The 16,052-nt window shown below is 46.0% G+C and overlaps 5 protein-coding genes across 5 annotated transcripts; 3 read left to right on the forward strand and 2 right to left on the reverse strand.

Moving 5' to 3' along the window:
- Window positions 1-7,651: 7,651 nt before the first annotated feature.
- On the reverse strand, window positions 7,652-9,704 carry BDV38DRAFT_266931 (Zn(II)2Cys6 transcription factor; the record flags this gene model as incomplete). The annotated part of the gene is made up of 2 exons (XM_032056498.1): window positions 7,652-9,505; window positions 9,624-9,704. 2 exons carry the CDS (start codon window positions 9,702-9,704, stop codon window positions 7,652-7,654), a joined length of 1,935 nt encoding a protein of 644 aa, XP_031919855.1.
- Window positions 9,705-10,566: 862 nt separating this feature from the next.
- Window positions 10,567-11,030, forward strand: BDV38DRAFT_276863 (uncharacterized protein; the record flags this gene model as incomplete). Its single annotated transcript, XM_032058345.1, has 2 exons — window positions 10,567-10,828; window positions 10,879-11,030. 2 exons carry the CDS (start codon window positions 10,567-10,569, stop codon window positions 11,028-11,030), a joined length of 414 nt encoding a protein of 137 aa, XP_031919856.1.
- A 346-nt stretch (window positions 11,031-11,376) lies between these two features.
- On the forward strand, window positions 11,377-12,916 carry BDV38DRAFT_289643 (flavin monoamine oxidase family protein; the record flags this gene model as incomplete). The annotated part of the gene is made up of 2 exons (XM_032061295.1): window positions 11,377-12,284; window positions 12,346-12,916. The coding sequence occupies 2 exons, from the start codon at window positions 11,377-11,379 to the stop codon at window positions 12,914-12,916; spliced, it is 1,479 nt and encodes a 492-aa protein (XP_031919857.1).
- A 728-nt stretch (window positions 12,917-13,644) lies between these two features.
- BDV38DRAFT_289645 (sulfotransferase family protein) lies at window positions 13,645-14,553 on the forward strand (the record flags this gene model as incomplete). The annotated part of the gene is made up of 2 exons (XM_032061296.1): window positions 13,645-13,732; window positions 13,796-14,553. 2 exons carry the CDS (start codon window positions 13,645-13,647, stop codon window positions 14,518-14,520), a joined length of 813 nt encoding a protein of 270 aa, XP_031919858.1. The 3' UTR covers window positions 14,521-14,553.
- Window positions 14,554-14,859: 306 nt separating this feature from the next.
- Window positions 14,860-15,896, reverse strand: BDV38DRAFT_289647 (amidohydrolase family protein; the record flags this gene model as incomplete). The annotated part of the gene is made up of 2 exons (XM_032061297.1): window positions 14,860-15,732; window positions 15,795-15,896. The coding sequence occupies 2 exons, from the start codon at window positions 15,894-15,896 to the stop codon at window positions 14,860-14,862; spliced, it is 975 nt and encodes a 324-aa protein (XP_031919859.1).
- Window positions 15,897-16,052: the final 156 nt, after the last annotated feature.

Here is a 16,052-nt window from a genome sequence, read left to right on the forward strand (position 1 = left end):
TCAGCTCGGCAAAAGGAACACGAAACAATTTACTATAACAGGCGGCCCTATTTATAAAGGCTTGTCCGCTGAAGTTTACACCACTTCTGGACTAGGCTTTATGCCAGGTACTTTGCGAGTATTGTGACTAGATGGGAATTTATACACGTTGCAGCAAGTGTCGGAATCTACAGAGCGAAAGGAAGACGAGAATTTTAAATCTGAATAAATGATCCGGAACACTACCGACCATGTAATTCAATGGTTCTTTCAAAGGCCAGCTTGAGCTTTCCGATAATATCTCGCTATTTCAGACCAACAATACAGATCATGCGCAAAAATAGTAGGTTTTCAATAGAGACCCAAGGATCATAGAAAACCTGCCTTGATGATAAGTGCCCACGCTTCAGCAAGACGTCAGTTACGTGCCGAGGTAAGATGATATTCTTCCATAGATATTCATAGATTGGAACCCCTTCAATCAATTTTCATGATCGCCGTAGCACCAATAGACACGACAGGATAACCCTATCTCTCTACCTTTGATCTCGAAGGCTTTGGTAGAGGTAACTCTAATCAACGTTACTATATCATCGATCTCTGGCTAGAATTGAGTATATTAGGACGCGACCACAAAATTAAAACATAACCCATGTTGGGTCAGTATGGAAGCCCAGAGCATGAAAGTCAAATGTATTACTACTTTTGATTAGTAAAGCCGAGCCGAACACAGGGTAAAAGTGAAAGCTCTTCTATGATCCAGACACAAGGACACATGACTGGACCATACCATAGTATTTCTCGCCACATCCTTCCCCCCCTACGTCTTAATATCCGATTTTTAGTTTTCGTACTTTGCACGAAGCTTTTTATTTAAATAGCCTGGATTAACACTTGAGATGGAGGATACAAATAGCTTAAAGAAGACGCACCTTGTGAATCCTCACACTTGTAAGTTGTATATAATATGTGCTAAGGGCAATAAAGCAGCTACAAAAAATGAGCTCAAGTTGAGAGTAGGGCCCGCCGTCCATAACCAGGATCAAAGATAAACATGCATTGAAAGAAGATATGCCCCTAAAAGCTACATGGATAGTACCTCATTTGACATACCATTTCTAGGGTAGAATTATGTGTCAAGGTAAGTTAGTCTAGATTGACCGATGTGGCGTTGTGAGAATGAAACTAGAAAGCTTAATTTTCCTGGACCATATATTTAACTCAAGCTAACCTTCCACATACTTAACTAGTACCAGGATACCTGCCCAGTGTTAGTCCAATCGTGAGTTGCGTAGTTCATGGGATATATTGAGTCCATAAACCAACGATGCTCGATTAGAACGACTGACTGAGACAACCATTTAATCTCACCAATATATGAAGAATTTATCAAATCTTTAAATTGAGGGTTGCCGCGGTTCAGGCTTGAGACCTGCTGGGTCGGGCTAGGTAATGACTATGTATTAACCTAACGAATAAAAATATGATTGCCCTCATAAAAATTGAAAACATTTTTAGCAGTGAATATATAACTTGAACGTGTCCGCACTTTCGTTTCATTTATCTCAAGTTTGGCCCTTGTATTGATTCTTTAGCTCAAAACTGTAGCATTCACGCTCACACTCTTGTGCAAAGACCTATATAGAAGGGGTCGCTCTCACAATGAGCACATTAGGCATTAGTAGCGGGGTTGGAGATTTGCTCTATCTAGTTCAAAGTCTACAGGAGGCTTATTCCACCGTCAAAAGGTTTCCACGTGAGATTGCAGATCTATCGATCGAGGTGGGAGCATTACGAGAGATTTTACTTGCCCTGTCAAAGCTCCCACTTGATCATGGCGAGGATGATATTGATCCAACCTCGGGATTCCATACAGCTCTCAGCTCTTGTCGACAAACGCTTGTGGAGATACAATCGGAAGTCCAACGTGTACTAGGGGGGGACAGACAGAGACAGAGCACCGCCGTCTTTTTTAGGGTGCTATTGCGCACGAATCGCATACGAGAGCTGAAGTCTGAGTTAGACAGACATAAATCAACGTTTTCTGTCATTCTTTCAGGGCTATCGATGTGAGGGATTCCCATTTTTCCTGAAAGCAGTGTGCCGCTTCCAGACTGACCAGCAAACAGGCTCAGTACGAGAGCAACAACGGAAGGTATTGAAAAGCTCGAAACGCAGGTCACAAAATTGCAAGATCTTAGCGCCAGGCAGGTTTTCGCCTATGAAGAGGCGATGAAAATAGCAAATGAGCGTCAGCATCGCAGCGAACTCCTGGACTGGATATCGAGCTATGATTATAGAGCTACTCTCATGCAGATCGCCAGAAAGACCATTAAGGGAACAGGCCTATGGCTTCTTGAATCTCAGGCTTATAGTGAGTGGAAGAATGAGCCACGGAGTTCTCTAGTTGTGACAGGACTTGGTACGCCGAACAGCAATGCTTCCTGTTCGTTTCCTTTCTAACGTGACCCGTAGCTGGGTGCGGTAAATCTTCTCTCTGGTAAGCCTATGCAAGATTTAAGTAAGATGTGAATCATTTTCTGACATTGCTTAGTTCCACAGTCATTCGAAGTCTACAAGAAGAAAACTGTTCAGGAATGGCTTACTTCTTCAGCAACTCTGCTGAGAGGCCATCATTTGGGAAAGTCATGAGTTCGCTATTAAGACAATTATTAGAACGGATGTCTAGTATCCCAAAACATTTATGGGATGCATTTGAGTCACGGTTGTCCCCTCCTTTGGACGACCGAGACTTAGTTAGCGCATTTTGGCAAGCGCTCTCAGCTTTTCCTGAAGGCATTGTTGCTATTGATGCACTGGATGAGATGGAACTTGCCGATAGGACTGATATCCTGAAGTTCCTTTCCGAGGCTCAAAATCACAACTTGAAGTGGATTCTGTTCTCTCGTCCATGTGCTGGGCTAGACCTCCCGAAGAAGCAGCGAACATATGCTATCGACGACCAGAACCACGGAGATATCCTCTTGTTGGTCCGCTCACGCTTAGATAGAAGCCTCAGTCTAAGAAGCAACCCTCGCAATCTACATGATCTCACCAGCAAGATTACACAGAAGGCTTCAGGAAAGTGAGTTACCGACGTGTTGAGCTTACTACCCATCTTCTAACTATTGGTGTAGTTTCTTATGGGCGACATTGGTGCTTGATGAAATACTTCGGTCAAAATCCTTGAAGAAAATGAGATTGGCAATCGAACATTTACCGGACGAACTTGCCGATCATTATGGGATCATGTGGAAATACCTCAATGAAGGGACAAAAGTCGCTGTCTCACTAGTAGCGTTGTCTCCGCAGCCATTAAACACAATTCAGATTCAGAACATCGTGAATGATTTCATTTTTAGTACAACTAATGAACCGAGAGAGGAATGGAGTGTTGAACCTAATGGTTTCATTGGCAATATAGCCAATGATACGGTCCAACTTGTTCACAATAGTGTCAGGGACTGGTTAAGGTCAAATGGAGTACTCAGCGAGGCAAAAGCCAAAGCCTTGAATGATATGCTGACGACCACGGTCCATGTTATTCCAATGGTTGAAGTTAGTGATCAGTCTGCTGGTTCTGAAGAGACCGAGGAATGCACCACTTCCATAGCAGATCTTGATGAGATGTCCTCCATTGTAACGTACCCATCGAGCATCTTTACAACGGACATCGAAGTATCATCTCAGACCAGCATCACTTCAATCCTCTCTCAGTTAGAAACCGTGGTGGAGCAATTCTCCAGACTGTTCATTAACCATGAAGCTGCTAATCCTCTCATTCATGAAATCCTTGAAAAGCGAGGCCAAGATGGATTTGAAGCGTCTTTTGCCAGTCTTCTTCGTGACTATTCCCACGGCCTCAAAGACATAGCTTCTTCCGCGGCTGAACAAGTCGCCTCAATAATGGTTGGGGAGAAAGCAAGTGAAATCGCACGCCAAGTGGTTTTGATGTCTAACTACTTGGAGAGTTCCAAGGTCCTCAAAAAGGTGGGTCCCAGAGAGGAGCAAGAAGGTAGAGCTCAAATGGTTAATCGGTTTCTTCGTCAAATGGATGAAGCGGGAACTCGAACAATCTCGAAATCCGAAGACGAGAAACTAAAAACTGAGCGAACAACTTCGACTGATCCAAAAGAAGGAGTTGACCAGTCTATTAACCATCGAAAATTGGAAACCCCTCTCACTCACAGCGATTCGGTAAAAGGAGAGCCAGAACGAGATATATACGTCAATTTGGAGAGAATAAAATACTGGCTTACAAGTAGTCCTCCCTTCCAAGCATTGTTGGCCGGTTTGGCCGCCATAGTGCACCCACCTGTGATAGTGCCGCCAATACCTTCGACAAGACCGGATCCACCTTATACACCAGGGTACATGCGCACCAAAACGAGAATTTTCAAAACAATCCTCAAATTGATCCCGGGTGGAGAGAGACCACTTGAAGAAGGAATGAAACGAGTTCGTTGGACTTGCGTATGATTAGATTCTGGCTCATTTGAAATACAATCTGACTAATGTTTTTAGGTCTGCGGCCGGCAATTCTATGACGACTTCTACGAGTTAAAGCCAGGCACGGTCACATTGATACAGAAGGCCCTTCACCGCGAGTCTACCCAAAAACCTTCAATAACATCATCTGAACAAGGAAAGGGACATTTTTGGGCCATTTGTCTTACTATATCTACATTTCTACCCTGCTTAGTAGCATTTTCTCCCATGAAAGCTAGCGTAACCTCGCTTATTTCCCTGATATTATGTTGCGTTATTCTCGCCATATCCGTCTGCGTCGTCCTGGTCTTTATACTTATCATCTCATGCCAAGGTGTGTATCTCCTTTACAGAAAACATTGAAGTCTGTATTCAACGCTAAAGGCTTTAGGGAATTTGAGAAGCTCCGAGTTCGTTACTGGATCAGCGTCCGACGGTGATCCAGCAGGTGAAGCTCTAGGAAGCAATGCATCAATTGACGATTTACCATTTGAAACTAGAGAGCAGGCGAAGATAGAATCACAGGAAATGCGGACCACCAAAGGGGTTGATTTAAGTGAAGGAACAAGCAAAACAGCAGAATCTAATAGGAGCAGTCCTAATTCTCGTTCAGGGTCTAGCAGTATTTCCTCATCTCCTTCTGACTCGGGGGGCGCTGGAAGACGGCGTGGCCTGGAGCTCCCGAGAAATCAACTATGGATTCTGTCGCTTTTCACAAACCAGGATGAAGAAGAAATTTATGTCCATCTCAATGTAAGGAGGCGAGCAACTGATTTTACTTTATTTACCGGGTTAAAAGAAAAGTACTATCTCGTTTCGAGCTGTTGGAAACGATTTACTCAGCTGCGGGAGGTCTCTAAAATACGATTTGTTAAGGTGAGCTGTCCCAGATGTCTGGACAATACTTGGCTAAGTCTGCCTAGTTCATCATTGCAGATGAGAAGCGTGGTGATGTCGTGCAGAAGGATGTCTGGCCGCCAGAGCATGACCCTCGGATCTGGCTGTATGAACCGTATCCTGCCGTTCAGAATGTACCCCTCGTTGGGAACAGATATCTGATGAACTTATGGCGGGATGCGCACCACGCAGATGCAGCTTCGTATGCGGAGTTCAACAGAAGAGCACCCTGGCGAACTCGTTTCATTGATCAGCTTCGAGCAGCACCACATCTGGCTTTGCAGAACCTACGGCACCATATAGCAGAAATAGGTGATCTGAGAGATCTTGATGATGACAGTGTGGACCCATCCACGATTTTACCTTCAGACAACCTCCTATATTCTCTCCACCCAACTGATATTGAACAACCCACGCGCCAGCTTCGGGCCAATCGGACAGTTCGCAGCGCCCCCAAAATTGAACAGAAACTCCGGGGTATTGGTAATACTCACCTAGAAGCGTGGGGACTCGAGTTTGAAGAATCGTTTCATGTCCACCGACTTCTTTTCTATATTCTTCTTTTATGTGCCATGTGTAGCATTGGCCTATTAGGATGGCTCACCAACCGTTACGGACTAGGTGTCCCAACTTCACTAAGCTCTGTTCTCTGGATGATTGGATGGGTTGCGATACTTTTCAGCTTGACTATAACAGTTTGGTTCAAATGGGCGGAAAATAGACCGGTGTATGACTAGGTCAGTTTAGGTTGATGGGGTTAGCATGTACCCAACCACCAGGTTATGGCTAGCAGCTGCGAGATGATGACCCACCACCATCACCAGAAGTTCATCTAGGTATCCATTGGTGCATTTCTTGAGGTTGTTGTAGGGTGGAGAATCAACAACAAGTCGGTGGGCAAAAGTCCGGTTCGGCAGATCCTGTCAAGGAGCCTGCACTTGGCGGTCATGAACTGCCATATTGGGAGAAAGGTATATGAAGCCGACACCTTCGCGGGAGGATTTCGACTGTCAATTCCAGCCTGTATGCACATGGAATAGGGGCAAAAATGATATTTTCCCGAGGGGAGATGCCGAGTTAAATGAGGATTTGAATCCTGTCTTTTTAGTACATGCAAGTTTATATTTCCTGGCTGATAAATATGCTATTGAGCCACTTAATCAACTGATACTCGATAAACTGAAGCGGACTTCAAGATGCCCGCAGCAAATGTCCTAGACATTATTGAGCTTGTTCGGTTCACATACGGTCACACACCTCGTCTTGTCACTGGCCGGAATGAATTGAGGACCCTGGTTGCAATGTTTATTATCTCTTCAATTGGCCAGATTGGTGAAACTGAGTCGTTCCAAGAGCTTTCAGGGGAAGGTGGTGACTTTGTTGTTGAATTCTGGCAGATAGTCTGGGCTTGAACCTTACCGATTTGATGCATCTTGTGAGATTCTCTCGTCCAAGTGTAGATATTAATCCACAAACTTGCATTACCGCAGATTAAAGTACCACATTGCAGAGGAATAGATATACTCGATTGACAGTCCAGATCGTATTGCCAAACATCAACTCGACCAATATTTATCATGCTTGTGATGAACCGGCGTATATATTATAAAGGGCATTGGGAAAAGGTAATTGGTGAACTTTATTGTGTTATGTATCTGGCTTCTCATCCTTTGAAATTATGAATCAGAGTATAGACATAGTAACCATTTAAACAACAGGCGAGCGGAAAGCATTTCCCCACGAACCACATTTGCAAGAGGTCCAAATACGAGATCGTAGACAGTATAAATAATAATATTGATACGCAACGTAATTTAAACAAGTTGAAAACGAAGACAAGAATATTTGTAACGAGGAATAGAAAAATTTGAATGCAGGGGCTTACGTTAACGGTGTGTTACGGCCGTGCAACGAGAAGGTAAATCTCAGAGACGAATGTCGACTTCGGGCGATAGGCTAATTGCCCCTTCCTAGGGCGTTCTTCACTTTCAAGAATTGTCAAATATTATCTGGTTTCCCATCGCAAGGGGGAAGAGTCCAAGTGTAGAGAGATATGGCCAAGTATGAGAAAGGCGATGAAGTCAACGTCTTTGGATGATGAGATTGACTTCTGTGCCAAGCTCGAGGGATGTGGTAAGGCCGAGTGGGCTTGGTAGCCTCCCTTGTGGATTTTATTCCGATACGTTCCTGAGTAGATGAAGCTTTACATATATTAGATTTTTTAGAAGGTAACCCAGGTCATACCTTGTACACGCGATATAGTATTACACAGCTGGTAAGTGGTAGACTAGCCAAAGATTGATTCTAGTCGCTCCTCAACCATGACATCCAACCAATGGATTAATACTTGGGTAGAAGCATTCGTTCTGTTTGAAACAGTTAGGTCTGATCTGATCCAAACTGCTTCAAGGATCTGCGAAGCTCGGAGGATTGGATCAAGACCAATACATTCATGTAGCACTTTCAATTTGTGTCGCACAAGAGACCGCCAGTGAAGGATCATGGAATCCGAGCAGTGCAAAGACAGAATCTCTTGTTCGATACTGAAAGTAGTCGTATGATGTGGAATACCGATGTCTTTATTATGACCTTGGACTTTCTGTAAAGCACTCCCGGCAATTATAAGTGGTACCGTTAAGAGAACTTTGATACCGGATGATTCCGGAACTGATGATATAAGATTCAGGATGTTGACAGCCAACCCTACCACAGTCTCATTGGGCGATCGTTGGATCGTCCCATATGATGGTTCCGTATCGAGGGTTGACATTGTTGTGTTTGACTTGTCCAAAAGATTTGGAAACGTGAGATATAACTGAACTAGCACAGAGAATCGATAGATTTGTGCCAGACATTGAAAGTGCGACACGGGCGTAAACCGATCGTCTGCATCTCCAATGCGACTGGATATGGGTGGAGAATAATGCAAGACCTTTTCCTCCAGCTCACCTGCCTTTGTGGACTGCTCATGAGAGATACTTTCACGAACGTCGGTAGAATGTATCGAGGTAGAGAGGTACTTTGTAAGGCGGTTTTGGTGACAAAGAGCGTTCACTTGGGCGGCGTAAATAAATATGGTAGTCGAGGCACCAGTCCATGGATTCGGGTAAACCAGCGTATCGTGATTTTCTTGCTCGCAGAATGGCGCAAGGTAGTCAAGAGAACGTGGACACTGTGGGGTAATAATTGATACCATAGCTTCCCAATAAGCCATGATCCCGGCCAAAAAAGATGTGGACTGAGGATCGTTCGATGGTTTGGGCCCGGTTGTTGACTGTTGAAAAAGTGCACGAGCAGTGTGAATATGAGATATCCCGAGCGCACTTGAATCTTGCCAAGCAGATGTCATGCCCAATAGCACACTACCCAGTATAGCTTCAAATCTCCCCTTTTCAGTTACGTGTCTGTTTTCTATCAGATATGAGATGACATCTCGTCGGTGCTGTCGTGCCACAGAAATCATCTCCTTTTGCTGGTGACAGAGATGAGAGGCCGATGTCATCATGACAACGTGGAAGACCAACTGGGAGGAATTCATCAAGTCTGCGATGACAGAGCGAAGAGGGTTCAAGTGTGAATCAAAACAGGAATTTATTGGGCACACATTGGAAAAGTAATGGGTTGAAAGGATAATGGTCTTGTCATCCAGTGGCTTGAACAGAGGGCACAGACGTTCTGCATCCAATATACTGTTAGCTGGCAATGACTCCATGACGTCGTTGCCCACGTTCCAGATGTCTTCTGTAGCCAGATCATTCAAGAAGTTCTGGGTGAAAAGGCAGCTGGAGCTGCTGTAACCATGATCAGCAATGTGGCCGAGCTCATGTGACTCCGTGGTAATATCATGGCCGTTGTCTCTTTGTCGTTCATTTGTATCTACTGAGGTGTCAGAGGTAGTGGGGGCAATACTCGGTGCCGATTCGCGAGGTTTTCGAATACCCTTGACGCTGTCAATTTGAGTACATGTATCAGTGCCATCCTCTGAAGAATGTTTGCGGTGCGCCTCCCCGCCAGGCTTCTGCGTGGACTGTCCAGATCCATCCAGGTGACGCCATTTCATCGGTTGTTGGTACCCCGGGCAGCTAAACCCCCTTTTCAAACACGGACCACAGAAGGGTACCTGCTCGTCGCATTTGATGCGCTACAACTTGTTAGATCATATCTATCCTCCGTTAGCGGTCCGTGGGCGCAGGACCTACCCGCTGCTTGCAACGCTGACATCCCGCTTCATCTGGTTAGCTTTGAACCGAGATCTCCACAGGAAACAGCTTACAACGTGACTTGGACCGCCTTTTTGGCGGCACGGGGCCTGTCCTGCTCGTCTGTGTGGACATTTCCATGCCGTCCTGATGGGTTGTCACTTCCTAGGTTCCGTTGGTGTATTTCGAGTAGGGAAACCGAGATTCCCCAACGTCTGCAGTTATGTGGGTCTGCTTATCTTCCGTGCGGGGAAGAAGATGAGCATTAGATCCGGAATTGCGCCCGTTACAAGCGCTGCCGTACCAATAATAGTTTACGAGACCAACCTCAGGTACCATTTCCAGCAACTCTACTCATTTCTGCTACGATGTGTGACGGGCGATGCCTGACCTTCCAAATCGCCACTACTGTTGGACTGATGAGACTTGCCGATCTTAGCTTCCTTGGGAATTGAAGATCGACAGCTGCTGGGGTCTTTGTGTAAAGCATGGTGCACGACCACGCCATCATTCTTCCGGGTAATATGAGATTCTATAAATCCCTTGCACGGAATTTACAGAATACCCCGACCAAACAGCTAAATAGAAACGAATCGGGGCGTGGATTTCTCTATAATAGTTATTGCAACTGAAAAACATCGAGTCTCGGATAGGCCAGTATGGCCTTCATTGGTCAAAGCTTATGTGACGATCTGGTGCGTCCCATTAATATATAGATTTTTCTTTCACTTTTCCACGGTTGTCCAGCTGGTTGTGGAGAGCCATGTTCGCGGTGGTGGTTCGGCAGGAAATACGCACACTTTACCCAACTGGGAGGAAAAACACGCAGAAACGCGATTGGCCTTCTAACCATCAAAGGTGGAGCCGAGTTCCATTTTGATAGCGATTGGTTTAGGATCTTTGTTTGTAATATAAGTAGAGATTAATGGAGCACGCACCAAAACCAACAAGCTGGATTCAATGAACAAGTTGCAAAGTTTTGAGATTGTTCGCCGACTAAAGAATGGCATTCCGAGTCAGAAGCAGGACAGATGTCTTCAAGGTACCCAACTTTGGCGGATTGCCCCATGTTTTCTTCGGTAAGCCAGCCCCCAAGAAAGGACTGCAATTCAATGGTCTGATCACAATTGTCAAAGCCGACTACCTGGGAACTGAAAGTGAGAAGGCAACCAACCCTATTAGCGGATCTTGGTTTCGGATAGAAAAGGGACCGGGAGCAACCCCCCCGAAGTATGATTATGATGAGATTGGATTGGTGATAGAAGGTGAGATTTACAGGGAAAAAAAAATCCACACGATATTCACATGGGCGTAGGTGAAATCACATTGAAAGATGCAACTGGCCACACAGAAACCGTTCGACGTGGCGATACTTTCATGATCCCACGAGGCAGCACGATCACCTTTTCCTCCAACACCTATGGGGTTGCATGGAAATGCGGGGGGAGGCCAATGAGCAGACTTTGATACCTCTAGTCACGAATCTAATACTTGAAACACGGCTGGGAGAGCTGGAAGCTGGATTGAGGTGCAGTGAGGTCGGACGTGTGTTTAGTCAATTTCCCGATTTGATAGTGTAGTACGAGGGCGAAGCGCGATTGGTCGGTACACATCGCCCGGCACCAAACGCACTAAATTTCCTATTTCATGTACTCCCCAAGCGCATGACTAGTACACTACACTTAAATCCAGTGGGGACTTTTGACTAGCAACTTTTATACTATAAATGTGCAAGGTGGCGCCAGCATTCCTGATAATTGGTACATCGCCCCAGTTTTATTGCAAGTTCAATTCAAATTAACGTTCTCCCAAAATGGGGCCATCTTCAGAGGAAGGGTTTCTATGGACTCCAAAGGGGACTACATATGGCCTCGAGACTGACGCTGTACAAGAAAGCTCGCCAGTTATCGGTGACAGCTATGACGTGGTGGTAATAGGGGCCGGGTTCACTGGTCTCATTGCAGCACGAGAATTGAGTCAGAGACACAATTTGAAGGTGTTATTATTAGAGGCAAGGGATCGTATCGGTGGACGTACATGGACGGCACGAGCGCTAGGCGAAGAGCTAGAGATGGGAGGCACTTGGGTTCATTGGGCTCAACCTCACCTCTATAGTGAGCTTCGCCGGTACGGACTACATGTCAATTTAAAGACCTCCGCAGGCACTGCTGCACCAACCAAGCAGATGTTCAAACAGGGAACGGCACCCCCCGGGGAAATATCTACGGACGATGCCGGTGATATCCTGGAGCGCATAGCCCAATTCTTCTTCACTGTCGAAGGGCGCAGCAGTCGTGAACTCATGCCATACCCTCACGATCCACTCAGGCGACCTGCACTGTGGATGAGATATGATCATTGGTCGGTGAAAGACCGATTAGATAGTCTTCATGGGTTCTCAGATTGGGAGAAAGATTTGTTCGAATCAAACACGAACACTTTCGGTAGTGCACCTGGGAAAGATATTGCATTTACCGAAGCACTCCGGTGGTACGCCTTAGGTGGACACAGCATGGCGGGGGTTTTCGAGCTGGCTGGAGTCTACAAGATTGGGAATGGGGGCATGACTTCGTTTGCGCGAGCAGTCTTAGCAGACTACACTGGGCATATGCTTTTTAGGGCCACTGTGAAGGAAGTCACACAGAACCAGTTGGGAGTCATGATCACCACTAGTCTTGGACAAAACATCAAAGGAAAATACGTGGTTTCTACTATTCCTCTGTACGACAACTCTTTCATGGGCCTTTCTCGCTTAAAGTGACTTAAAGCTAATGTTCAGCAGAAACTGTTTAGCGGATGTGAAATTCGACCCTCCAGTATCTTCCCTGCGACAGTCTGCGATGACAAAGGGACATATCAATAAGGGCGCAAAGATCCACTTCAAGCTCAAAGCAGCGGATCCAGGCTGGTTCGCAACGGCCGATTCTACCGACTCTGCCTATGTTTTTGCGTTCTCCGACCACAACGGCACCCAGCGATCAGACCCATCCTGTACTTGGTGCATTGGGTTCGGATACAATAGACGCTTGGATGATAAGGAGAACTGCCATCATATTATCAATCGCTTCCGCAAGGATATTTATCCATCCGGTGACGTCGAAGCTTACGTGACTCACGACTGGGTGAGTGATCCTTACGCGAAAGGAGGTTGGGCTTGTTGGGAGCCTGGATGTGCGTCGGCCTACCTCCAAGAACTCCAGAAGCCACATGGGAGGGTTATCTTTGCCAGTGCCGACTGGGCAGACGGGTGGAGGGGTTTCGTTGATGGAGCAATCGAGCAGGGTCAACAAGCATCTCGATGTATCGTGGCATCTCTCAAGTCAGAAACGGAAACTTTGCGACCGAAGCTTTGATTTAAGTCCATAGTGCCGACTATAAGGAATGAAATGGCTAGATTCCCCGCTGGCATTTCGGGAGCTGGTTGGTTGGTCTGTTGGGTCAGATCTAGTGGCCCCCTTCTTGTATTGAGCCATGTGGCTGGCATCATGCTTGAGGCTAGACCTATTTGGGAGGCTACTTAGCCATCAACCGGTGAAGGAGGCTGCTAGATTATATGATCTTAAAGAATTGCTACAACACGGGTCACGGAGAAAGATGGCGAGTTTATTATGTTGCCATTTGGTCACGAGTAATCTGAGGAAGTAGGAATTCTCCAATCACGACCAGTATAGTACTTCGTAGAGGCAAAATCCACGGCAACACACCATTTTTTCCGTTGACCGGGACCGGCTATCAGGTGACTAGGGATGTCAAAGCTTAAACCCTTCAATTAAAACCTTGATCTATAAAGGATATGATCAATCACACGGCTAACCCAGAATCGGTAAGTTCAGTAGATCACTAGATTCACTACAATAACCAGCTGGGCGGGTTACGTAGTCTATAGTGGGTAATAGACTTCGGTTCAGTTGAACTAGGCCAATTTAATAACCGAGCTGAGCTGAGCTGAGCTGCCGGTATATTATTTGCATTTCCCGCTCAATCAATCTTGATAATTTGACACTTTCATCCATTGTATCAGCTTCTGCGAGCAATCAAACTTGAGGATTTTCTTGTACGCAAGTGGCTTTAGTTTCTTATCATGGCGCGACTGATCGACAATGAACCCAACACAAGGGTAAAACCCATGAAGATTTTGTGTATGGGAATGGCCAGGACAGGGACAAACTGTGAGTCGAAGAGGACAGGATAATTATATTTGTCCAACAAAGCTAAAATCGATCCTCGACCAGCCATGGTCCTCGCTCTCCGCAAACTGGGCTTCAACCCGTACCATGGCTCCGAATGTTTCAAGAACCCCCCTCGGGACTTCAATCTCTGGATCGAAGCGATGGAGTGCAACTTTTTCAACACAAAACAAAAGCAACGGTACGGCCGCGAGGAATTCGATCGTTTAATGGGCTCATATGACGCTTGTCTTGATGTTCCCACATGCCTCTTCTGGGAGGATTTAGTGGAGGCCTACCCAGACGCAAAAGTGATTCTCACGACCCGGGATGCTGATTCTTGGCTGAAATCAGCCAATGCGACGGTCTTCAAGTTTATGCAAACACCCTTTTTCCGCTTCTGGCACCACATGGACTCGACTGTTCTGGGGCCGCTCTTTCGCAAATCCGAGATGGTTTGGAAGATCTTTTGTAACAACAATTACGATGATGCCGTCCTGAAACAGGCGTACCTCGACCATAACGAACGAATTCGACAGGCGATTCCACAGGACAGGCTAATAGAATTCGAGACTGGCAAGGATAGCTGGGATAAGATCTGTCAGTTCCTGGATGTGCCAGTCCCCGATGAGCCATGGCCTAGAGCATACCCCACTGAAGCATTCCAGGCACATATGGATCGTGAGATGAACAATGGAATTCGCACCATCCTGCAGTTCGCTGGTGTTAGTTTGGCGGTGGGCATCGGCGCTTTCTTTGCTGCGAAGAGGTACTCCCTTTTGAGTTCTTAGCGTTCTAGTTTCAGAAGAATAATGTATAATGCAACCTACGAGGCTCCAAGTTATGTTTGGATATTGAAAAATATATTTCCAGGTCATCTGGCGATACAGAAGAAATGGAGCATAGTATCAATAGGTGTTCTAGTTTATTCTGTTGTGTGGGAAACAGCCCTTTGTATGACTGAGATCACAAATTTGATAAGACCAGATTGTTTCATTTTTGCATTTCCACAGCGTGTCTAATCAAATCCATTGGGAAATTCTCTTCCTTTCTGCTGGTAACTGCAGTAAAGTCCCCAGCCGGACTTCCAAAAATATGCATTTAAAGTGCTCTGTGATCTAGCGCCTAATTTAGAAACCAAAAAGTCGCTTTGCGTTGCCGGAATATATAGATTCGACAGTATCCTGCTTGAACAGCTCCGCGACATTCTTATCCATCACCTTACTGAGACTTTCTACTACCGTTCCTGGCGTGTATGGATAGTCACTGCCGTATAGCAATCGGCTTGCATCTCCGATTCGGAGATACCCATGAATGAGATCCGGGAACGGAAAGCCAGCCAGGTCAAAGTAAAAACGTGTCCTGAGAAGTTCCTTGATGTCTGTGCTGGAAAGCTTGGTATCCCCTTCCAGAAAGCCAGTCGAGAATGCCGCGACCCGTTCCACCAGGGGTGGCAGGGTAGCACCGCAATGAGAGACGAGGAAGGTCAGGTTTGGATATTTAGGAACCGTTTGTGTTAAGAGAAGATTGACAACCGCACGAGTAGTGTCGAAGTAATATTCGATCATAGGCGTGGGGTATTGCGCCAATGGCTTGTCGGCGGCAGTAAGGTCCTTAGAGCAACATTGAGTTGGGTGTATGAAGATGACAGTAGGTCTCTCGTTCAGCTTCTCGAATACAGGCCTGTATATCTCGTCACCGAGGTAGTATCCCTCTGCGTTCGTCATCATGGTAAACCCGCAACAGCCCTCCATATCACGCACTCGATCAATTTCCTGGACAGAGCCATCCACATCTGGGAGGGGAAGAGATGCGAAGAAGCTGAATTTATCTGGAAATCTGCGATGCGCCTCTGCAATTTCATTGTTCGTCTCTCTGGTCACCTGTCTCGCGAGATGAAAATCCCCTACCTTCAGATGCGTTCCTGGCGATGTAATGCTTAGTATGGACCGCTTGATATTTAGCTTATCCATCAGCGCAATATGAGCCTGGGGAGACCATTCCTGTAGGGTGCACTGAATTTAGCCCGTATTGCAATCTGCGATGGTAGTGACCAGTCTCTTACAGGAATTCCGGGCATTCCGTCCGGTTTATCCCAACCATGCTTGTCACACCACTTCCTCCATCCGCTTGGAACAATGTGGCAGTGGGTGTCAATTCGTTCCATTGCCAGCTGTTGAGCTTTTCTTCGTATTTTACATATCGAGAGGTTCCAGCAATATGTTTTATCTTTTAAGTTACTATTGCTGACTGGTTTCCGAAAACTCCGGTCATAGGTCCCACATGGGGACTATGATGTGGAACCTTTACCGGTACTCCATTA

This window comes from Aspergillus pseudotamarii (assembly GCF_009193445.1).
Source record: "Aspergillus pseudotamarii strain CBS 117625 unplaced genomic scaffold BDV38scaffold_1, whole genome shotgun sequence".
NCBI lineage: Eukaryota > Fungi > Ascomycota > Eurotiomycetes > Eurotiales > Aspergillaceae > Aspergillus > Aspergillus pseudotamarii.